Raw genomic sequence first — 24,404 nt, 5'->3', positions numbered from 1 at the left:
AGGTCAGCTCACAGAGGTCAGACCGCTCAGATAAGTAGCTTATTTAGAGGACAGGCCGGCTGTCCCAGGAGAGGAGCAGAACCGGGACTGAGAGCGTTCGTGCCTCTGAATCGTATCCTAATATTCAGGTTGTCATTCATCACCAGGCTCTGAAGTTCAGACGGGTTAAATCTGAAAGTTTTACAGACTGTTTCTGACGAGGAGCCGCAGAACGGCCGGCCAAGCTGAACAGATCAGACGCTGGTAAGGCAACACCCTCTTTTACTGTTCCTTAAGTTCTAGATATAAACCAGGCAAGTGTGAGGTGCAAGCTCTAAAGTACTAGATATTTATTTTGGGCAACATGATGGTGAGTTTTAAGAGAGTTTAACAAAAAGCTCAGCACTGATTGGTCAGAAGCTCAGCACTGATTGGTCAGACATTTGGCCCTGATTGGTCAGAAGCTCAGCACTGATTGGTCAGACATTTGGCCCTGATTGGTCAGAAGCTCGGCCCTGATCAGTCAGAAGGTCAGCTTTGATTGGTCAGAAGCTTGGCACTGATTGGTCAGAAGGTTGGCACTGGTTGGTCAGACATTTGGCTCTGACTGGTCAGAAGCTCAGCACTGATTAGTCTGACATTTGGCACTGGTTGGTCAGAAGCTCAGCATTGATCGGTCAGACATTTGGCCCTGGTTGGTCAGAAGCTCAGCATTGATTGGTCAGACATTTGGCCCTGGTTGGTCAGAAGCTCAGCATTGATTGGTCAGACATTTGGCCCTGGTTGGTCAGAAGCTCAGCACTGATTGGTCAGACATTGGCCCTGTATGGTCAGAAGCTTGGTACTGCTTGGTCCAAGAACTGTTTAAGATGAGAAAACCTGAGTGTAAGCAGCTGTGGAGCAGGTCAGGTGTGCAGCGTATGTTACCATCAGGAAACAGCTCGGTAACATGTGATCCACCATTACGAGACAGAACATCCAGAGCTACACCGAACTAATCTTAAGTTCATTTGAAGAAAAATAAATCTTGCTTAGTGACCTGATTGCGAGCCAGGCTTTACTGCCCAACATCAGTACCTGACCTCACTAAGACTCAATCAAATCCTCACAGAAATCAGCTCCACATGAATAAAATACTATTAAATCAGTGCATTTTTCCCTCAGTTCATTTACTTTCGGTAAGAACTGAGCTGAGGTCATATATTCTCTGTATGTGGAACTGATGTCCAGATTTAAATGAAGTAAAGTTTTTTGAGTTGTTCAATAAGAATATATAGAGGTGATGTTTCATACTGTTGACTGTGTAGCGCAAGATCATTTACATAACATGCTGCATGCATCACATCACACAAGATACATTATATTGCTGGGTTCTTCAAAAAATTATGGACATTATCACAGAAATGGGGGTGATTTTAACTGGATCCTACTTAAAAATAGCATAAATGGTTCAATCACATCAAAATATTATGTATTTTTTCACTTCCCAAGGCAGAGTGACACATCTAGCCAAACAGTAAACGATGACAAACAGCTGCGTGTCCAAACTGCGTCAGTGCCAGTCACGAAAGCGGACAGAAATTACAATGTGTTAAGAGACACTGTGCAACATTTAAACAGCATATTTACAACATGGAAAAGCTGCCTGGCCAAAGGAAGCAGAGGGGCTGACGGTTAAGGCTGGACACTGAAACAACACAGATCAGATCCTAAAAGATGAGCAACAACAAACCTTCCTGACCAAGACTCAACCAACACTGTGCATCACCAGCTCTGCAAAAACAATGCACTTGGCATATTTATGTACCCAAAGCCAAGCAGAGTGATTCTCTCATCACTCCCCCCCCATCAGAAAATAATAAAAACGATCACCACAGAACCGTTCTCATTCTCGGTCAGTCGGACCAATTAAGAGCAACACAGCTAATATCCATAACCCTCGGTGCGGAGCGCTGCAGCGGGAGAGGATTACACAGGTACAGGCAATAAAGCCTCCTTTCTTTAAGAGCTGATAAAACACCGACCCAGGAGGCAATAAGACCAGCACATCAGCAGCAAATGAGGCAGAAAAATAACACAGCGGTTTACATTATGAGAGCAAGGAGGGAGAAAACAGCCCCTCAGACGCTGAGGAGAGATGACGACAGCGGGCCAACGTGGTGGACAACCACACGGATGAGCTCAGCTTCAAATGGACAGCTGCTTCAGCACTGCGCACCCTCAAAAAGACAGTTCTTCAAGGGTTCTTTAGTGAAGACAACGGGTCTTTACGTGGTTAAACAGCTCTTCAGAGCGATGGAGCAAAACCCTGGTGATATATAAACCTATACACAACACATTTTCCATCAATCTGAAGAACCATTTCACCATGCAAAGAACCAATTAAGCATGTGAACGGTTCTTTGAGTGTTCTTGGTTCTATATAGAATGACAGTCTTTACTAAAGAGCCCTTGAAGAGCCATGATTTAAGACTGTAAAGTTACCCAGATTGTGCAGTGAAAGTTCTACTTCAATTGTGATTTTGTGGTGAGGAGCAGAGAACACACAGAACATCTGGAAGGCTTTGTGCTACTCTGGTTCTGCTATTATTACAACGTCAAGCTTGTTACAATAGCAGAACTTTTTGGTGCTATACAGAACCATCTACAGCACATTTTCCATCAATTTAAACAGCAAATGCTTCTGAGTGTTAATGGTTCTAAAGAACTACTGTCTTTACTAAAGAACCCTTGAAGAACCATCTTTTTAAGAGTAGTCGATAAGAGAAAATCAGGAGCAGGAGAGAATGGGGCACAAACTAATGTGGGGTAAAATGGATATTTTAAGTAGTTAAACAGGTTCCAGTAGAACGCACTTTCGGTCATCTTCTTGTGTTCCCATAGCAACGTCTGTGACTTTTCAGAGCAATCAGACAGATATTTCTCCAGATTCACCCTGAAGACTCTCTTTGCACCAAAAAGGACATAAAACTTTGATAATAACTGTGTAAGTGTGAGACACAAACTCCAAAGCTCTGCGATACGTTTAAAAGCTTAAAGGGGATCTTTTATCCTCGTTTTCAGTGTTCATAATTTTATTTTTGGGCTCTACTAGAACAGATTTACGTCTATTGTTCAGCTCTATTCACCCTCTGTCTGAAACGCTCTGTTAGAGCTCCTGTGTCTTTAAGCCCCGCCTCCCACAGAGCCCAGTGTGCTCTGATTGGTCAGCTTGCCCGTTCTGTTCCGACTGGTTAACCTGGCATCCTGCTACAAGCTCCAGAGTCGTTCCTGGAAGTTCGGTAGAGCAAGCTGGTAGAGCCGATCCCCCTTCACGAGCTGGACCGGAGCAGGACGTTTTTGTAGCTCGCTGCGTGAGGGGGCAGAGCTCGCTGGTAGGCGGGCAGTAAGGACTGTGTTACGAGATGATGTCATCCTGTAACAAAGAAAAGGGCTGGAATTCCAACGAGGCGTTTCAGGCAGCTGAGAAAAGTGGGTTCAGTGGGAGAGAGTTTCTCCCTCTGGAGGGAACGCTGAGCTTTGGGACTCTGCAGAACATTTACATGCACAAAAAGCTACAACACACTAAAGGAAAGAGAAAAACCGGGAGAGCAATTAAAGTTCCCTTTTAAATAAATTACACTGAAACACTCAACAAGTTCTAGATATTAAGTAAGCTTGTGAAAGGATCTCCACAGCGCCCTGAAATCATTAAGCAAAATGTTAGAAAATTACCAGTCAGTGGAAGTAAATTTCCTGGGTTCTCTACGTAGTAAAATAAATCATAGTCGGGGAGTTCCATTCAGTATAAACAGTCTTATTCAGTACATACCTGTCTATTACCTGTCTATTCATTTTGGAGTCATTTGATTGATCTGATTTACTTTCCTTCATGAATGTAAGTACACCATCCTCATTTCCACATAAATAGCAATAAACAGTCAGTGAGCGTAAGCTACTTTCATTTTACTCAAAATGAACACTCAGTACATTCGAGATTGTTCCACACAATTACTCAGACAATACACAGAACCTGTTGGATATTAAAGTGTATAAAAACTAACCTGTCTTGGAACTGACCATCACGTTCCCCCAAATTATCACCGAGTTCTTTGGAGCTTTTAGTTACCCGGTTATTTCCTAGAACTTAAATGACTGTAAAAGAAAGCATGACTGAAAGCTTTTCCATCCTGAGTGTTTGTGATCAGTGAGCTGTACGGAATTCACTCCTATATGATTTTAATCTCCTCTTGGTGAGTGTAATACAGCAGCGTTTACAAGCAGATAAACAGCTCACAGTGAGAGACAGACAGGCAGCGCCTCCACACGGGGGGTTAGTTTAACAGACTGATACAGCTCCGACCCCCAAAGTAAACAATCACAACTACATATAATAGTCCCACATTTACAAAACTGTTCATTTTTTGGAAGTTTTAACTTAAATTTTTACCTTGCATCGCCATTTTTGTCAGATTTTGACATAATTTGAAAATACCTGCTGTTCTTTACATTGTCTATAAATTTTATGATGAAAGGACCAAAAAGACGACCCAAAATGACTTGGACAAGAGTCTGATTACACTGACTTACATTAAAAGTAAAGTATTCTTTTCCTTCTCCTGTAAAGGACAGCAGCGACATATATCAGCTTTATCATGCAGATTGTTGTACTTTGTGGTCAAAGCTTCATTTCATTAAACATATTTTTATATCTGTATGTATTTAGGTAGGTAAGCTCATCTGGTTCAAACAACATAGAACAGTATGGAATTAACTGTGTTCTTATCAACTGTTACATCTCCCCCGTCTGTCACAGCTGACCCCACCTACGGGGGGAAAGTTATAACGTGCAGTTGTGCCACATCCGACTGAATGACAGGAGCTCGAAACAAACGTCCTCACTGGTAGCAGACACGAGTAGATTACTTGCACATTATACAACAGTTACTTTTAGGATCACATCTGACCGACAGCCGATTTGGTCAGACTCTGAAGATGAGACGACACTAAATTCCCAAACTGTCAGTTGGTCTGTGTGGAGCTGGAGAACGAACTGCCGGCTGTGCAGCGAGTGGGCGGAGCTCGTTACTCTGACGTAGCAACAAGCTGCTCGTTAAGGAACTATAATTTGGTGAAGGAACTGCGATCATTAAAACATATTAAACGCCGCGTTCACGGCCCAGTTTATTAATTTATTACTGTATTTATTTAACTGTTGTATTAAAGCAGTAGAACACAGAGGGAGTGTGTTATCGCCAATAACATCACGGCTGTGATGATCTACGGAGACCAAATCACAGCCGTCAAGTTATTTCATGTTATAACACACTCCCTCTCTTCTTCTATTGCTGAAGTACATTATTAAACTTGTTTATTGGTTATTAAAATATTTCACAGACAGCTGTATCAGATTCCCCTACTGAGGAAACATTTAAAAGAGCACCGGAGCTCAGATCATTACACGTTCTCAGCGCTTAAACCAACAGAACATGTCAAGCAGTAAGCCTAGCGTTCTACTGATGCCAACAGAAGACATCTACACTGTGATAAATCAATCGGATGACCTCATATTTACTTTCAGCAAGTTAGCTAGGCCTGATTCACACACGGTTCCATCAAAGTGCCACAGAAAACAAAACACAAAAACAAGATCTGGGCTCCATCTTTCACACTGGTTAAACAAGACCCCAAGAGACGGTACACAGGGGGTGGATTCCTGCGCAGCTTTTCCACACAGTTCTACTGTAATTTAGGCCATGAACGTTACAGGCCAGTGAGACAGATGCCATCTCTGCCCCATAACGAGCCCGCTTCACAACGCCAGCCAGCCTTTATGCTGCTCTGATTAGTAATCCATTTACAGCCGGCTGGGGAGCGAGATCTATCTTTATAACAAAGCCCACTCAGGATATGTTTGCCTGATGCTCAATCCTGCGACAGCTTGGGGCTGCATTACTCAAACTCCTGAAGGACGGTCCGGTTCTCTTATCCCGGAGACGCGGCGCTTACAAAAGGGCGAGGGGGGAGCGCGAATGTGTGCTTTGTTAAAGAATGGCCGCAGTAATTGCTCTGCTGGGGGCTGCTGGGCTGGTGTTGCTCGGCCTTTCTTGTTCTTGCTGTTTGCCTTGGTGCCAGTAAAAGGGACCCCAGCAGCTGTCCAAACACCAAAGTGGGAACCATCCACTGACCAACACGCTGTATTTCACACTGAGTTCAATTTAGCTTCACAACAACTCCCAGTTATGAGGAGCTAGCATGGGTTCCAGTAGGGGTGGATGATGTAATATCATTTTTATTGCTATAAACCAGGGGGCGACAACATGCGGCTCCGGAGCCACATGCAGCTCTTTTACTGCCCTGTTGTGGCTCCACAGCTGAATCAGATTTGTAGGTAAAAATAAAATAATCCTCCTTTACAGTAAAATAAAGCTCTGCTGATCGTTCAACACAGTTTAACTGTAAATGGTCTTAAACTCTGGAGTTAATGTAGAACTGCTGATTCACCCTTTAACCCTGAAGATCAGCGCAGACTGCTGGTCACCATAGCAACGAAGACAACAGCCTTGCCTAGCTAGTAGCTAACGAAACGGCAGAGAGAGAGATTTAAGATGAACATCGATAATTTGGAGATGAATGGACTGATTAGTGTTTATAATCACTCCAGCTGCAACGAGAAACTGAAACACTTTTATTAGAACTTCATTATTAATGTTCTTCAGCTTTCAGTCATTGTAGAATCTTCTACAGCTCCAAACATCATTCTCGACTCATCTGACAGTTTTACGTGTGAAGTTGATCAGGATGAGCAGATTAAAATCATTTTATGCAATTATTTGCAAATGAGTTGCTTTTATACTACTGAAAACACTGACTCCAAACTTTTGGACTGCAGTTGTTATGAAATGGGCAGATGAGCAATGCACCGGTACGCATCTGTGACTTATTAATAGTATCTATACAGCGACAGCATCTCAACCTCATCGGATTCAGACCTAAAAAAAAAGTCGGCTCTCGCATTCAATAAGAGACAGAGAGTGAAGAGAACGTCAGATGGTAATAAGAATTTCAATAGCAGACGTGATGCAAATGTCACCAAGAAGGCTTACATTCCTAGAAGATCGTGAGCAGATATGAAAGAGAATGAAACAGAGAGAGGGAGAGGGAGAGAGACAGAGAGATAGAGAGAGACAGACAGCAAGAACAAGAGCCAGAGCTAAGTTAATATGTATATGTGGCAGGTTTCATAGCAGTGTGCAACCCTGAGAATGATATATGAGAGAGAGAGGGAGAGAGAGAGAGGGAGAGAGAGAGAGGGAGAGCGAGGGAGAGAGAGGGAGAGAGAGAGAGAGAGAGAGAGAGAGAGAGAGAGAGAGAGAGAGAGAGAGTGAGGGAGAGAGAGAGAGAGAGAGAGAGAGAGAGAGAGAGAGAGAGAGAGAGAGAGAGAGAGAGAGAGAGAGAGCGAGCCTGCCTATCAGTGACTCATCACTATCCTCTGCTTCAGCTGTGTGGTTGGAACTCACACGTCCTCGTCTTCCTCCTCCACAAGTCCTCCATCCAGAACCTCCTCCAGCATGTCCTCAATTCACTTCTCCATCTCTGAAAAACTCCTCCTCATCTTCACCTCCCTGTTCTCCCCTCATAGTCCTAAACAACCCCCCCCCAAATCTGAGTCAAAGCGTCACCTAATCTGATTCAGGTTCACTCTGAAATTGTTCTCCTGTTGTTTTCAAACCTCTGAATGTTCTCCATTAGTTCCCACATCACTTTAGGACTCTTTGTAATCGGTGACAGTCTTAGGTTTTAGAATGACTGCTAGAGCCAAAACAATCCTTAAATTTTAGCTGACAATTAATTTCTTAAGCAGTAGAACACAGAGGGAGTGTGTATCGCGAAATAACATCACGGCTGTGATTTGGTGGCCGTAGATCATCACAGCCGTGATGTTATTGGCGATAACACACTCCTCGAGTGTTCTACTGCTTTAATACAACAGTTAAATAAATAAAGTAATAAATTAATAAACTGGGCCGTGAACGCGGCGTTTAATGTGTTTTAATGTTCGCAGTTCCTTCACCAAATTATAGTTCCTTAACGAGCAGCTCGTTGCTACGTCAGAGTAACGAGCTCCGCCTACTCGCTGCACAGCCGGCAGTTCGTTCTCCAGCTCCACACACTAAATTCCCAAACTGTCATCACCACTGAGCAGCTTTTTTGTTTTTTATTGGGACAGTTTTATGGCTCAGTCTGATTCCAGGTTGTTCAGCTGTTCTTCTGTCACAGCTGCCGACTGAAAAGCTGCTCAGTGGTGATGACAGTTTGGGAATTTAGTGTCGTCTCATCTTCAGAGTCTGACCAAATCGGCTGTCGGTCAAATGTGATCTTAAAAGTGTCCATTTTCTGTTTGTGGCAAAGTAAGAAGTAAAACGTTCACATGTCTTGAGCGTCTCCTACAGCTGTCAAAGTCGTTGCTTAGCAACGGCGTCTCAGCGGAGTGATACAGTGTTTGTGAAAAACCTGTGATGTTATGGTGAAATAACAGCACAGTTAGAACGCTTCTCAACCAATCAGCTCGCGTGGCCGGAACTCACTGTTGTCTAATATATAAATATTTATGATTAACAATTTGCACATATTCGCTTTCAACTGACCACAAATAATAAATAAATAAACATTACTCTCTAAAGGTCTTACTAACAAACGATGTGGTTAAATGCACTTAATAATCCGATCATAATTAGATTTCTGCAGTTTTCTGATTATTAAGTGGTTGTGTAAACAATGCACTCTGATTGCTCAAATCAGATTAAGGTCTACGAATCTGATTAAAGAGGCTGATTTGAGCTCAGTAATGGGGTTTCTCAGTGCTGTAAACTCTCACTCTGATTTCTTTCTCTCAGTCTGAGCCTGTGTGAAACAGAGCGCTGTCCCGGGAAACAGCGAGCAGGGTTAACACAGCGTTTAACTGAATACACACTCGACCAAATGAAGGAGTTAAATATTATAATAATCAGATTATGAAGAGTAAGCACACTGAACCAGTTACTGACAGAGTCTGATTTTCTGCAGTTATCAGATTATTAAGTGTATACACATAGAACCAGTTACTGACACAGTCTGATTTTCTGCAGTTATCAGATTATTAAGTGTAAACACGCTGAACCAGTTACTGACACAGTGATCTGAGTTATGAACCACTGAACAGTTTGATCAGATTATTAAGTGTAAACACGCTGAACCAGTTACTGACACAGTCTGATTTTCTGCAGTTATCAGATTATTAAGGTAAAACACGCTGAACCAGTTACTGACACAGTCTGATTTTCTGCAGTTATTAGATTAATAAATTCATGTAAACATACTCACTTATTAAACAAACATTAAGAAACAATACAAAAAAATAAATAAATAACCAGAGAACTCCAGACTGTTCAGCACTACTGTATAGGTGCAGATTCATGTCAAAGATATATCATCACCAACTAATTCATGTTAGTTTCATCCATTATCAGATTAAATAAGAACATAAGAATGTAAATGTGCTGAATGAATCACTGCCAACATGAGATGTTTTGCAGTTCCCACAGGTAATCATACCCGTTAGTGAAACATTCCACAACATTCCACATGAACTCCGGAATAAATTATACACCAGAACTCACCAGAAACGGCATCATCAGGTCCGCAAAATAAACAAACGCTGCCCCCAGTGCGAAACCCACAGCGACGGGGAAGAACGCGAACGCCCCATATTTCCCAGATTCCTCCGCCATCTCGATCGCAGGGGCCAGCAGGGACCAGTATGAGGCTGCCAACATCACCTGTGGACGGAGACAGTAGAATTAAGACAATGTACTGAGAGAAGACCGAAATTTCAATCAACATAATGCACCGCCTCTCGAAGCGAGGGCCGCTTTAGCCTCGCACGTCTTTCTTCAGAGAGTCTGGTGTGCTTTGTTGCTTAATGTGGCCAAGAACCACCTACTTTAGCAGGAAGGGGCCGTCTGACGGACAGGAAGAATAACCAACCACAGGCTGTCATTTGTGCATGATGTGTAGGCGATTTTTAAAACTGTGCTACAACAAAAACACCCACAAGAAACAAAGAGGAACATCTACATACTTCAAAGACAAGAACGGCTTTTAAAGATACGATACTGTGAACTTAGCACGTTTTTCAATTCAGCAACAATCTCACTCAGTAAGACTCACCATGGTGCGCAGAGTGGGAAAATCTAAACTCTAAAAACAGATGATTCTTCAAGAGTTCTTTAGTAAAGGTACTGTTCTATATGGAACCAGTTCTATATAGAACAATTTCATGTTAATTTTGCCAGAAATAACCAAGCGTATTCTGTCAATAATAAACTCCTCTCTTAGCCTTGACTATATCCCAAAAACTCTTAAACTAGCAGTAATGTGATCTATTATTATTCTCTAACCAAGAAAAAGTGTCTCTGTTAGTCCTCCTCGACACAATAGACCACACTATCTTACTAGACAGACTAGAAAACCTTGTAGGAGTAACAGGAACAGCTCTTTCCTGGTTCAGGTCTGACCTCAATGACCGCTATCAGTTTGTTAATATAAACGGTGAATCATCTGTTCTCACAAAAGTAAAGTATGGTGTTCCACAAGGCTCTGTTTTAGGACCTGTATTATTCACAATATATATGCTACCACTGGGCACCATTATCAGTAGACACGGCATCAATTTCCACTGCTATGCCGATGACACTCAGTTATATATCAAGAAAACCAGATGATAAAATTAAACTTAGCAAGATTGAAGACTGTATAAAAGATGTAAAAGACTGGATGTGGAGTAACTTTCTCCTTCTAAACTCAGATAAAACAGAGGTTCTGCTTCTTGGTCCAAAAGCGGCTAGAAACAAACTGTCTGATTTAACACTTAAACTTAACAATTTCTCAGTTGCATCAAGCTCATATGTAAAAAACCTTGGTGTCATTATAGACCCTGATCTGTCCTTCGACGCACACATAACTAATATTACTAGAACAGCCTTCCTGCATCTCCGCAATATTGCTAAATTGAGAAATGCATTCTCTCTACAGGAAGCAGAAAAGTTAGTTCATGCATTTATTACTTCAAGGCTAGATCACTGTAATGCCCTGCTGGCTGGATGTCCCAGCAAACGCCTTAACAAGCTTCAGTTGGTCCAGAACGCTGCAGCCAGAGTTCCTACTAGAACCAGAAAGTTCGACCATATCAGCCCAGTTTTATCAACCTTACACTGGTTACCAGTTAAATTTCACATTGATTATAAAATTCTATTACTGATTTATAAAGCTCTAAACGGACTCGCCCCTCAGTACCTGAGTGAACTTCTCTCTCACCACCACGCCTACTTAGATCACAAGGTGCTGCTCACTATTAGTACCTAGAGTTAATAAAGTCACATCAGGGGGCGGAGCTTCTCATACAAAGACCCCAGCTTTGGAATAATCTTCCAGTCAGTGTTCAGGACTCAGACACAGCCTCAGTCTTTAAGTCTAGGCTAAAAACCCACTTGTTAAGTGGAGCCTTTGGTAATTAGTTTTCCCTGTTAGATAAAAGGTGCAGATCTGGGGTTCATGGTCATGGAGTATTATGGTAAACTGGGAGTGTTGGTGCCGTCGTCCCGCTGCCTCACGCACTCACTCAGGTTTGCAGGCGGTGGAGTGGAGGGGCGCCGACATCTCAGGGAGCCTCATGACTCTGTTACCTTTCTGGTTTCTCCCTCTTAGTGAGGCTGTAATATCTAGACCTGCCGGAGTCTCTGCTGCTCTGTTAACCCTGTAATCTGTGGTCAGTCTCTCTGTACAGAACTGACTCTCTGTGTGTTTCCTCTCTTTGCCGAGTTGAACAGCTGCCCATCCTGGACGTCTGATGCTGTTGCTTCTTCTGCCTTGATCTGGTGCCACTGCTCGCCAGCCTTCTGGACTGGTTTGACCACCATGGAGCTTCACACTGTACAACACTGTGTAATCCTCATCCTCATGACCTGACGATGATGCTGCTGCTGCTGCATAATCTAAACCTAATCTAATTAACCGTTGCTCCGCCTGTTTTTCCCGTTTTGTATTCTAATATTTTATTCTAACGCTGTTTGCTGTCCGGTGTGGTCCAGAGGAGGATGGGTTCCCTTTTGAGTCTCGGTTCCTCTCAAGGTTCCTTCCTCTTGCTCTTAGGGAGTTTTTCCTTGCCACTGTTGCCACTGGCGACGCTCATGAGGGCTCAGACCTGGATTTTTCTTTTTTTTTTTTAAAGCTGCTTTGTGACGACACCTGCTGCAAAAAGCACTATAGAAATAAACTTTGACTTTGATGTTTAAGTGGTTTTTTGCATGGTGAAATGGTCTTTTAGGTTGAATGTGGCACGACACAGCAAAAAAGTGTTCTTCTACTATTACATGTCATGCTTGTAACAACAGAGAAACCCTTTCTGGTGCCCCATAGAACCCCATTTTCAGAAAGGTTCTATATAGAACTGTATACAACACATTCTCCATCAATCTGAATTACCATTTCAACATGTAAAGAACCATTTAAGCATGAAACGGTTATACATAGAACTCATTGTTCTATATAGAATCATTCCCTTTACTGAAGAACCCTTGAAGAACTCTGTTTTTGAGTGTAGGTGATTCTGAGATTTAATCAGATATCGGTGATTACTGACATATAAACCAGTACCGATGTTTCAGAGTGGATAATCACCATGTCCGGAAAGAGGATTGATACATACACACGAGGAGTGGACAGACAATCGCCTCTTGTAGGTGACCATCTTTAATCAACAGTCTAAAGCTGATCAAACTTTGATGTTCTCTCTGAAGGTGTGGGTGTTTCAATTCAACGAGGAAAAGTGTAAACACAACATTAGCACTATTCATTTTCAAATCCAGACACCTCTCCACAATGAACCACACCACACTCAGGAGACCAGAGGACGTCTTTGATGTGGAGACGCTTTTCAGAAAACATTCAAGGGTAAGAAAGACAGAGAGAGGTGGAAACGCTTTTTGATGAGCGCTGATGGACTCTTTAACAGAGAGAGAGAATTGGGGGGTGGTGTTGGTGGGGGGCTGGGCTGGGTAAACAAGAAAAGGCTGGGTGGCTTATAAGGACACCAACAAAGTCTAGGTTACAGATGATCTGCTGTCAATAAAATGAGAAAAAACACTTGTTTCTTGTACTATTGCGTTACTAATGGTAGATTATCTAAATACAGTTTTGTGCTTATGAGATCAAAAACCGACAAAATATGTCTATTGGTCAGGATTCCCTGACAACTGAATGAACAAAAGTATATGAGAAGTAAAATGAGACACCAAAACAAACTAAAATCAGTTCCCAAACAATATTATTGACACATCTATAGCACTAGCTTAGCAACATCTAAGCAACCACCTGGGATGCCATAGCAACACCTTAGCAACCACCTAGGATTCCTTATAAGTGGCCGAGCAACACCTTAGCAACCACCTGCGATTCCATAGCAATGGCCTAGCAACACATGAGCAACCAACTATGATTCTATAGCAATGGCCTAGCAACACCTTAGCAACCCTGCATTCCATAGCAATGGTTGAGCAACACCTTAGCAACCACCTGCAATTCCACAGCAATAGCCTAGAAACCTCAGCAACCACCTGCAATTCCATAGAAATATCCTAGTAACTCCTTAGCAACTACCTGGGAATCCAAAGCAATGGCCTAGCAACACCTTAGCCACCACCTGGGATACCACAGCGATAGTTCTTGACCTTACCTGTTCTGGTCTCCTATCTAATCTCCTCAGCAATCTCCTAAAAAACTTCACGACTGTTATCAGTGGAAATTAAATGAATGGTGGTCTCTGATCTTACCACGTTCATGAGGCAGCGTCTCGACGATATTCACTTATATTCGAGTGCACAGTTGGTGTGAGGTGCTGGTGGAAGTGTGGGGCTGGTGGATGTGCGGGGCCTGTAGATGTGTGGTGCCGGTGGATGTGTGGGGCTGGTGTGTGTGTGGGTGAGGCTGGTGTGTGTGTGGGGCCGGTGGGTGTGTGGTGCCGGTGGATGTGTGGGTGGGGCTGGTGTGTGTGTGGGGCCGGTGGGTGTGTGGTGCCGGTGGATGTGTGGGTGGGGCTGGTGTGTGTGTGGGGCCGGTGGGTGTGTGGTGCCGGTGGATGTGTGGGTGGGGCTGGTGTGTGTGTGGGGCCGGTGGGTGTGTGGTGCCGGTGGATGTGTGGGTGAGGCTGGTGTGTGTGTGGGGCCGGTGGGTGTGTGGGGCTGGTGGATGTGTGGGGCCGGTGGAAGACTGGGGCCGGTCGATGTGTGTGGTGCCGGTGGATGTGTGGGTGGGGCTGGTGTGTGTGTGGGGCCGGTGGGTGTGTGGGTGGGGCTGGTGTGTGTGGTGCCGGTGGATGTGTGGGTGGGGCTGGTGTGTGTGTGGGGCCGGTGGGTGTGTGGGTGGGGCCGGTGTGTGTGGTGCCGGTGGATGTGTGGGTGGGGCTGGTGTGTGCGGGTTGTGAATAATTTAAACTCTACCACAGGCACCTCACAGACAGACATAAAGAACTGCCACAACAGTCCGACTCGCCGAGGCAAACCGTGATCAAAGACGTATTTGTTGGTCCTCTGGGCCTCGCGGACTTGTTTCCCTCAGAGCCGCGACATTTACTCCTATAAATCACCTCACAGACGCGCTCACAGCTCCCGACCAACTCAGAGTCCAGACCAAACAGTCCGCTGGTACCAGAACAGCATCATCACGTTCATCAAACACACAGTCTGCGCTGGCGTAGCTGCTTAATCTCATTAATCCTGTGACAGGGTGAGCGCAGCGTGCTGATGGGTTTGCTGCAGGTAATGCAGGGGTTACTAACACATCAATACAGACAAGCTCTGAAAACTCATCCTGAGCTTTGAAGCGAGACGCGTCGGCTTCAGCTGGTCAGCAGAGGCCTAGCAACATCTAAGCAACCACCTAGTATAGCATACCAACAACAGCGAAGTGAAGTTGGCCCATAAAAAATCCAGATTTCCGCCAATCTGGCTGCAAAGAAACCAGAATTGGCCATACAAACTGATGACCGGAGCACCCTTCCCTAAATCAGGGGTGTCAAACTCAACCACATAAGCGCCATATTAGAAAATCTCAACAAACCCGTGGGCCAAAGAACGTCTGTGTTTTTATTTCATTTTTAATGAATGTTGTGCTGTAACCCAAACTGGCCAGTGTTTATTCAAAATAAGCAAAAACCTAAACAGTAAAATATAGACACTTGTAGTAAACCTTGAAATATTACATGAATATTTGAAATATTCAAAATGTAAAATGTAAAAGACTTGGACTCTTGGATTTCTGAGCTGACGTTAGGTGTAAATGAAGCTGAGGTGTAACTGCTGTCCCATTGATTGTTGTTGGGGTTGGAGAGTCAGATTACATTATGTTGCAGTGCATGCTGGGGAATGTAGTAACAGAAAATTTAAATACTTCGGCGGGCCGGATAGGATTGCGTCAGGCCGGCGGCCTTGCGTTTGACCCCCCGGCCCTAAATGAAGCATCAACACAACACTGATGCCCCTGGTATTGTTTTACTATTTTCATGTGTACCAAGTAAGAACGAATGAACCTCCCAACACATAGGAAACACCACCCCGTTCGAAAGACCTCATCATGATTGGACTGTAATTATCCCCTCTTCACCTCCGGAGCTCTAACCAAACTTACCCCCTCCACCCCATCCCACTTATTAAAAACAGACGCAGTCCGTGAAAACACGAGCGTCTGCTGATGAATCCTCTGCAGCCCTGAAATACTCCCACCTGAGCCCACTGGAGTAAGGCAGCGTATCGGTCCGAAACGTGCGCACACACTCTGCTTTGGGTGCATTTAGGATTCATAACAGTGCATTAGGTTTAGTTTAAGGCAGTTGCAGAGAACAAACATCTGTCTGAACAACAGTGAGACTCTCGCTGATCAGCCGGGAGATTCTACACAGAACTGGCTGAAAAAGTGAAACACTGAGCTGAACCAGCTGAAGCCGACGCGTCTCGCTTCACAGCTCAGGATGAGTTTTCAGAGCTTGTCTGTATTGATGTGTTAGTAACCCCTGCATTACCTGCAGCAAACCCATCAGCACGCTGCGCTCACCCTGTCACAGGATTAATGAGATTAAGCAGCTACGCCAGCGCAGACTGGCGGTGGTAGCTTCAGTGCTAGCATAACTAGCCAATTACAGTCACACTCCTCCAGATGGAGCTTCTGCTGAACTCCGTCAGTTTAGAGCTGCTGGATGACGTTTTGGGCTATTTGGTCTTCACTCTTAAAAATGGTTCTGCAAGGGTTCTTTATAAAGGCAATGGTTCTATATAGAATCATGAACACTCAAAGAACCATTTACAAGAGTTCTTTGCATGGTGAAACGGTTCTTCAGATTGATGGGTAATGTGTTTATATGGTTCTATACAGCACCATAAAGGGATCTTCTAATGTATACAATATTAACATTGTAATTTTAGCAAAACCTTTTTTTGGTGCTGCATAGAACCACATAAACACATTCTCCATCAATCTGAAGAACCATTTCACCATGCAAAGAACAATAAAATTACTAGATTTCGTATATAAATTAACAGTAAAATAGCATAAAATATCATAAAATAGCTGTAGCTCACATTTTTAACATTATTTTGATGACGTGTTTCCGTTTCAGCTGTGTCTGTATGGTCGGTCGCTAGGAAAGAGACGTGACAGTTGACTGTCAACTTGGATCCTTCCTGACTGGAGATAAGATGCTGTAAGATAAGATTCCTAAATTAAGATCAGATTTGCTTCTGTAATATGAATTTGTGTAAAATCTTATCTTGACCTGTCAGATCTTAACTTCACAAACTTAGACAAACAGAGAGGAAGTTTCAGATGGAATTTCAGTGCTAATTAGACCACAGACATTCAGTAAATGTGGAGATAAGATCATTTGATCAGTAGAGAAAATAACGAAGAGGACATCATATCCTGGGGGGCTTCTTCCCGTAAGTTTCAGACACATTTCAGACCCCAGAAAGAGACACTGAGGGTCTGAGTCACCAGAATTCCCTTTTCGGGACATTAACAGAGCCACAGCAGCCGTATCTGTCAGAAGAGACCCTCCCCGACACTTAGACGTGAACAAGAAAGTGCTATTATAAGCACTGGGGGTCCAGCTCCCACACTAACAGGGCAACTCCTCTGCAATCATGAGCTCTCATCTCCCTCTGATTGCTATGAGAGCAGTAATGAAGCCGGGCTCGGCGGTGCATTCCAGGTCAATTAAGCCACGCGCCGCCAACACCTGTCAGAGAAGGTGTTGGATAAAAATAGACCACTTCATTTTCTCCCGTCCCTCTTCCTTCCGGAGGAAGCGCTTTGAGAACCGTATAATCAGACGGTCCCTGCAGTGCTGGCGGAATGCGGCGCCATGGAAAAGCAAACCCAGCCTCCAGCTGCCTCACCAGCTCGCTTAATAGCTAATTACTGCCACCACAGCGGCCTGGGAGCGCAGCAGCCTGCAGACTCAACAACAGCGCCAGACAAGCTCGGCCACGGCAGAGAGACCAGAAACAGAGCAGAGATGTGGGGAAGCGCTTGAGGACCTGCTGCTGTGATCAGCAGAGTAAAACGAACGCAACCTTCTGTGTTTATAATCACATAATTAATCTGTCAGAAAGAGCACAAGGCCATAAACGGGTCACACACGGTGGTACAAAGTCAAAACGCTTTCAGTTTCCTTGGCCAGGAGATATCAGACCTTCTACACTCTTAAATAAGAATCTTCATGGGTACTTTAGTAAAGACAAGGGTTCTCAAGTGCACCAAAAAGGGTTCTTCTGTCATTACAAGTTTGACATTATATATCAATCATCAATCAATCAATCAATCTTTATTTAAACTCAGGGTACATTGAGGGAGACCCTCTTTTACAATGTAGCTGAGCCAATACAGAATCAGGGATTATAACATTAGCAGAACCCTTTTTGGTGCTGTACCGAAGCCTTTTCAAGCCTTAGAATCATATACAACACATTCTCCATCAACCTGAGCACGTAAAGGGTTCTTTGAGTGTTAATGGGTCTATACAGAACCACTGTCTTTACTAAAGAACACTTGAAAAACCTTTTTTTTAAGAGCGTAGGACCTTGAGAGTTTCTGGATTAAGAGTGGAAGTAAACCCCAGACCTCCGATTTCAGGAGGACCAGAGATTGGTTCTCAGTTCCACTCCCTTCAGTGTGAAAATGCTAGTGTGGCAACTTTAACGGTGGGTGGAGGAAAGACGCTGGGGGCAGGCGTGAAGACGGAGAGCTTTCTTTTATTATTATTTATACAAAACGCAAAACACTCAGCTTTTCAGCCCACAAAGTAAGACAAGACGCTCGCTGGGACTTTTCAGTCCTTTCTTTCTTTCTTTTTGGTTCAGCTCAGCTCAGCTCAGCTCAGCTCTCACGCCTTCATAGGTCTCCTTCTCTTTCTGGGCTCTGCCGCCTACTGAAGGAAGAGATGGCTATAAGTAGGCTGGCAGAAATAAGGCACAGGTGAACATCATCAGCTACTTAGCCCGCTGGTTCAGCCAGACCGGGTTCTCCGTCCCGCATTCGACGCTCGGCCACGCCCCCTTCTCCACAGCTGGTCTAGACTATATCGCAGTGCCAGTGAGGACTACACAACAATAATCTTTATTTAATAACCGTCTTTATTTATGTAGCACTTTTCATGCCACTCAAAGTGCTACGATATGTATCACGATACAATGTAAGACATTTTTGTTCATTTCTATGTTTTAGTTTTAAAAAACCACAAACCTCAGCTCTAAAAAAGTTGGGTACGTTTGAGGAATGTTAATAAAAGCAGAACACAGTAAATTCTGTTTGACCTAAAGGTGGGTGATACGGAACACGCGGAGCCCCAGAGTCTGCGTTCTGCCGTAGGATATAATGGCCTTCAGAGCGGAATGCTCTACAGACAGAACTCATTATTCGACCCTGCTCGTGATGCTAATGCCAACTCAGCGCACGTTTACAAGTTGTACAGAACGCATCTCCTCCTGCTCCCCTTCAGCAGAATTTTCATTAGACGGGACGCCCAAAAAAAAAAACCCTGGAATGAAGCCTAGACTGGCTCAATTAAGTCTCTGAGTGCCTGTCAGTGCTGGCTGCACAGCTTCCATCATAAAAAGAGCTGCTCCGTCCCCAGAGCCCAGATCAGCACTGCACTCCGAGGCCTGTCTGAGAAAAGCACAACACGGCACCTGGGGCTAAATCCACGATTAGAAACAAACAGGAGGCCTTGACAAAGAGCAAAAGTGAAACGGCAAATAGGGGACAAAACAGAGTAGGATGGAATGGAGAGCAACAGACGGGAGAGGAACACAGTGACATGCTCTGCAGGTCACAAGTGATTTCGGAAGGTGAGGCCAGGAGCGCACTGAGGAACTCGAGTTGAATGTCAGCTAAGATGAGCAACAGTACGTGTTCCTAATCTGAGATCTCTTCATAAATATCTCTACTGTCTGCAGGGAGCACCTCACTGTACAGCAGCGCTCATAAAGCCGCATAAACCCATCCTGACAACTGACACAGATGCACATAAACATTTATGAACACTTTAAAATGAATAGGCAGGCTTTGTCGTAAAGGTTGCATTTGCCAACTCTGACATCTACTCTATTCTTTTCTGACACTGGGTTATTATGACTCTCTCTGGTGTAAAATAACAGGCTTCGTATCTCGGTATGTGTCACAGTGACATAACACTGATCATAAGAGCTCACAGAGTTCTGTGGCTCTTTGATAAACCAGGTTTCATTTGACCATTTATAAGACTTAAGCCATAAGCACACTGTCTCAGTGATCAGAGCTTACATTAAATACATTAATTACTTAAATTACACAACAGTATCTCACAATAAGCCTTTCTGACTGTATCGTGTTTATCGTCAGTACTTAACAAACTCAGTGTTTGATTGCAAAGAGAGCATAATTAGTCCTGTCTACCTGGATTTAGTGCAGTGCAGTGCGTGAAATGTAGAATTCAACTTATTATATGCACAGTTTTAATACTATTTTTTAAATATGTCTTTTCCATTTTCACAGTATAAGAAAAAATATATATTTTTGACATATCAGGTATCATGAAAACTTATCACCTGTGATATACACTAAACTACAAAGTCTGCTGTTATAACTTGACTTTATTGTACTGTTTCAATAACGTTTGCTGAAAGATCTCGTCTAAAAGACAATGAGCCCTCCTCAGCATTGAACATGTTAGCTTTAGCATTAGCTCATCCGAAGGGGCAGCTTTAGTCACTAAACTGCCTCATTAGACCTGAAAGCCTGCCGCTGTAATGTTCTAGTTTGATTAATGTAAACATGGTCCAGGATTTATTTTTAATGCTTCAAATTGGCCGTCAATCATATCTTCTGATTCTCAAACACGTCTGCGCTGAACATCCTGTAAAGCCGGTTTATCTTTGAATGGAAAATGTTTAAGATGGATTTCTACATTTGAAAGTTTGATGGACAAAAGGAGGCGGGACTTTCCCTGAATTTTGCAAACGGTCAATTAAGCCAGAACTGATGACTTTTCGTGGGTTGATTAACGTAATCTGTGAATGGTTATGTTAAACGGTCGTGATGTGGATCATTTATTGGTATCGTCAAACCTTAGAGTGAAGGGACTGACCTCCAGGGTCTGTAAATGGGTCTGTACGGAACATCTGCAGTTCTTTTTTTCAGAGAGAGGTGGTGACTGACAGTGGAACACAGAACATCTTCCTCAGCAGACTCTGAAAGAGCTGTGAAGCAGGTTCTGAAATTCTCAGAGAAGGAAGGAAGGAAGGAGGGATCTCTAGAGTCAGAGGTGAAAAGGTCAGATATGAGTCCAGTACTCTTCACTCTCCCTCAGGTCAGAGGAGCATCTCCTCAGCGGCTCTTCTGGATAATTACAGCCTCCTGACCTGAGTTTTAGTTTTGGTGCTCTGTTCCGCGTGACCATTCGCAGGGGTGGGTCATAACTAGTCCAATTTACTCAGTTCCACATACTTAAAGCTGCACTACGTAATATTTTGTTGTTAAGGCTGAAATAAGTGTCGTTACTGAGTGAGGAGAAGATAAACAGGCTGAAACATGCTGAGTGTGAATCATTTAAACTCAGAGGCGTCGAGTTTTTCACACCACGTCGTACGTCTTTACGTATTAACATCACTCAGACTCTAAAAGAAGGTCCGGCTCGATGTTTCAGCCTCAGATGATCTCATATCAACATCACACTGATGAAGATGTGATGACAGTAGTAGATAATTCAGTCTCATCCTCAGAAGCCGCTCAGAAGACGCTCCTTCACCAAGTTTACACTGAGTTCTCTTTCAGTTCTCTTTCAGCCTCGCAAAACTCAGATTCATCTGCTTGTGGGGGTCTGAAGCACAACCCACGGTACAAAATGTTCTTCCACACATTGCATGCTGTTACACATTTCCACCAGAGAGGGCTCCAAATTCCTAAATCCTACATGGTGCTGCTTTAAGTAGGGTTCTAATGGTTTTACATAGAAATTAATTCTTTTTTTTCTGACATCTGCTATGTTGAAACAGACAAAACAAAGAACCAGCGCCAACAAGTGCCAACTTTAAAAAACTACTGTGTTCAAAATATCCTACTGTGCATTGCTTTGCATACTGATTGTGCCCAAACATGAATTTCATGAATGTGTCAACATGAATTTCTCCAGTACGCCAAAGATACCCAGATGATGAACGCCGTGATATACTGCACCCAAAACGCAACGCGGTCATTTCAGGAGGACGTAACCACAAACATAACCACCTGGACATTTTCAATAGCTCTGGATTCAGCTTCTCAATACACTAATAACAGCTAAATGGAACAAACTTGACCAAACTGCTGCCACCAGCTTGCTCTGCTCAGCTGGTCTTGAGGTGGTCTGCTGACTTTGTCTATTTAACGAAGTGAACTTTCTGCATAATGTGGATAAAACAGTAACTGAGTCAGACGATTCGCTCAGCACTGGCTTTTTAGGCCCCCATGTGGAGTCACACTTTATTATTCAGTCGAACTAGCTCATCTTACCAACTACGACTGTGATGAAAATGAAACGACTCGCAAACAGAGGAAAGCAGGTGCGTCTGGAAGCCACACAGGTTTACCACACAGAACAATCCACAGCTGACAAGTTTATTTGTAGCTTTGGAGACGAGCAGAAAACCCTGTCCTGCCCTCTGTCCTGGTACGGGGTGTGTTTTAATGGTCACGCAGGATCATGTCTCGACCAAAATATAAACGTACACACTGAAAAGTGGCTTGCGGCGGTTGCTAAGCAGTGATTGGAGGGCTGAGGAAAATGGGGCGGGGCTTCAGATGGTCTGATTGGCTCAGTGCGCGTCTCCGCCAAGGCCTGTAGTTCAGCACACGGCTTGTATCGTATACTGAAACTGTCCAGTACTGATGAAGAGCAGCGTATTCAGTAAATACTGACGCAGTAATTTCACAGGCAATAAATACAATAATTTGACTTCAATGTTTCACATCCTGCACTGCTGTAATCCCAATTAATGTATGTGATATATAATCCATGTACTGAGCTCACTGCCTGTAGAAGGGAAGTTCCATATATATCGCTGCTGTCGGAACAAAACCTTGTATCTCCAAAATGGTAACTTTACAGGAGAAGGAAAAAACCTACTTTACTTTTAAGTTCTTTCCAAGTAATTTTGGGTCATTTCTTTTGGTCCATTCATCATGAAATTTACACACAATGTAAAGGGCAACAGGTATTTTCACATAATGTCAGAAACTGAAAAACGACAAACATGGAGATGGTCTGGAAACAAAGTCCTTTTTACAAATCTACACTTTCCAGGAAGTTCACTCTGTTTGTGAGGGGAGAAACACCGCCTGAACCCAGAGAAAGAGACAGACTGTAAACATGTTCTAGGTAATACATGGTTAATTGCGCTGTTATTGTGAGTACACATGCAGAGTCAGACATAACGCACTCAGCCATTTCAGTCCCCCAATTACAGAACAATACAGGTGATGTGAGAGTAGCAGATCAATCAGCAGGAAAAACAAGTGCAGTCCCAAGTGCAGCTGGGATACAGAGATGGAGAGTTTACTTCTGTTTATGTCAAATTATTGGTCATTTCCTATAAATGTGACATATTACACATTTTAGTCGCAGGATTTTCCACTTTATGTGAACATCATCACCTACTACACTCTTGAAAAGAAGGTTCTTCAAGGGTTTTTGTCCCTCACGGCCACATGAGCTGTGTCCCAATTCAGGGGCTGCGTCCTTCAGAGGCTGCATTTGAAGGCCGATTGCGTCACAGCGGCACGACTAGAGGGTCCCATTCCTAAAGTTCCTTCATATGCGGCCGAGAAATGTGTCCTTCATTTCCATGGCAACAAAGGACCCAACGGGTGGATCCTTCACCAGCCAACATATCCTGAGGTTCACTGTGTGTCGGTGAGGATTCGAGAACATGTCGGTGTCAGCAGAGGAGCGAACGGCGGCTGAGGAGACACTTTAAATGTGAGTATTGGGTTTAAACTGAGTCGAACAGCTAAAGATACAGATGTTAAAAAGCCAATGAGGTCTGAAGCAGAACTTACACTAAAGTCTCGTTTTGTTTTAGGGAGCAAAGAGCCGACAGAGAGAAGCATCTCCAGCTCTAATAAAGGAAAAATAAAACACTAAAATCAGTTTGTGGCTCCGTCTTTAGAGAACTTTAAAAGACCCTGACAGGAGCGGCATTTCGAGATGCAGCGGTGAGGGCGGGAACAGCAGTGCTGTGACGCAAACAGGAAATCCGCCGTAGAGCCGATCGTCTCATGCAGCCCCTGAACTGGGACGCACCTATGAGAGAGAGTCCTCTACAACACCCATTACCCAGAGCGCTGAGCAGGGTCAGCTCGGGGTCACTGAGTGCAGCAGGGTTGGAGTTACGAGCTGTAATGCAGATGGTACATTGCGGCCTTTGGACCCTGAGACACTGCATGTTTTAATGTACAGTACAGCTTTCGGGAAGCTGTCTGTGCTGCAGTGTGAGCTTATAAGTGAAGTCTAAGCATGTTTGCAGCTCTGTTTGCTCAGTTAATGATCACAGAGCAGCACTGAGAGCTAAAGATGCAGAAAATAACTCTCCTTCTGTAACAGTTGTAAGATCAGAGTGTTAGAATGAACTGGCGTGAAATGATCAGGCTCCTTTTCTTCCTCCTCAATATCTGCTTTGATTAAACTGCTGGACTGAAGTGAAAGTGTTAGAGCTGAGAACACTGTGAGAAAGAGGAATCAGTGCTTGCAGACTGCATTAAAAACTCACATTCTGAAATTCTACTTACGCTGTGACGATGTGCATCAGCTGAAAAGCTGCTCTGATTTATGTTAATACATACAGATG

General features: G+C 43.7%; 1 protein-coding gene across 2 annotated transcripts in view; it reads right to left on the bottom strand.

Moving 5' to 3' along the window:
* The window catches only part of LOC118809779 (zinc transporter ZIP11-like), a 147,798-nt gene that overhangs the window by 110,904 nt on the left and 12,490 nt on the right, over window positions 1–24,404 (bottom strand). For both annotated transcript variants that reach the window (XM_036573342.1, XM_036573343.1), the window contains exon 4: window positions 9,618–9,776. In XM_036573342.1, coding sequence (XP_036429235.1) covers window positions 9,618–9,776 — 159 coding nt within the window. The remainder of the gene's footprint in view (window positions 1–9,617; window positions 9,777–24,404) is intronic.

This window comes from Colossoma macropomum, unplaced genomic scaffold (assembly GCF_904425465.1).
Source record: "Colossoma macropomum unplaced genomic scaffold, Colossoma_macropomum, whole genome shotgun sequence".
NCBI lineage: Eukaryota > Metazoa > Chordata > Actinopteri > Characiformes > Serrasalmidae > Colossoma > Colossoma macropomum.
The sequence above is the reverse complement of the archived record's forward strand: the minus strand, read 5'-3'. Positions and strand labels throughout refer to the sequence as shown.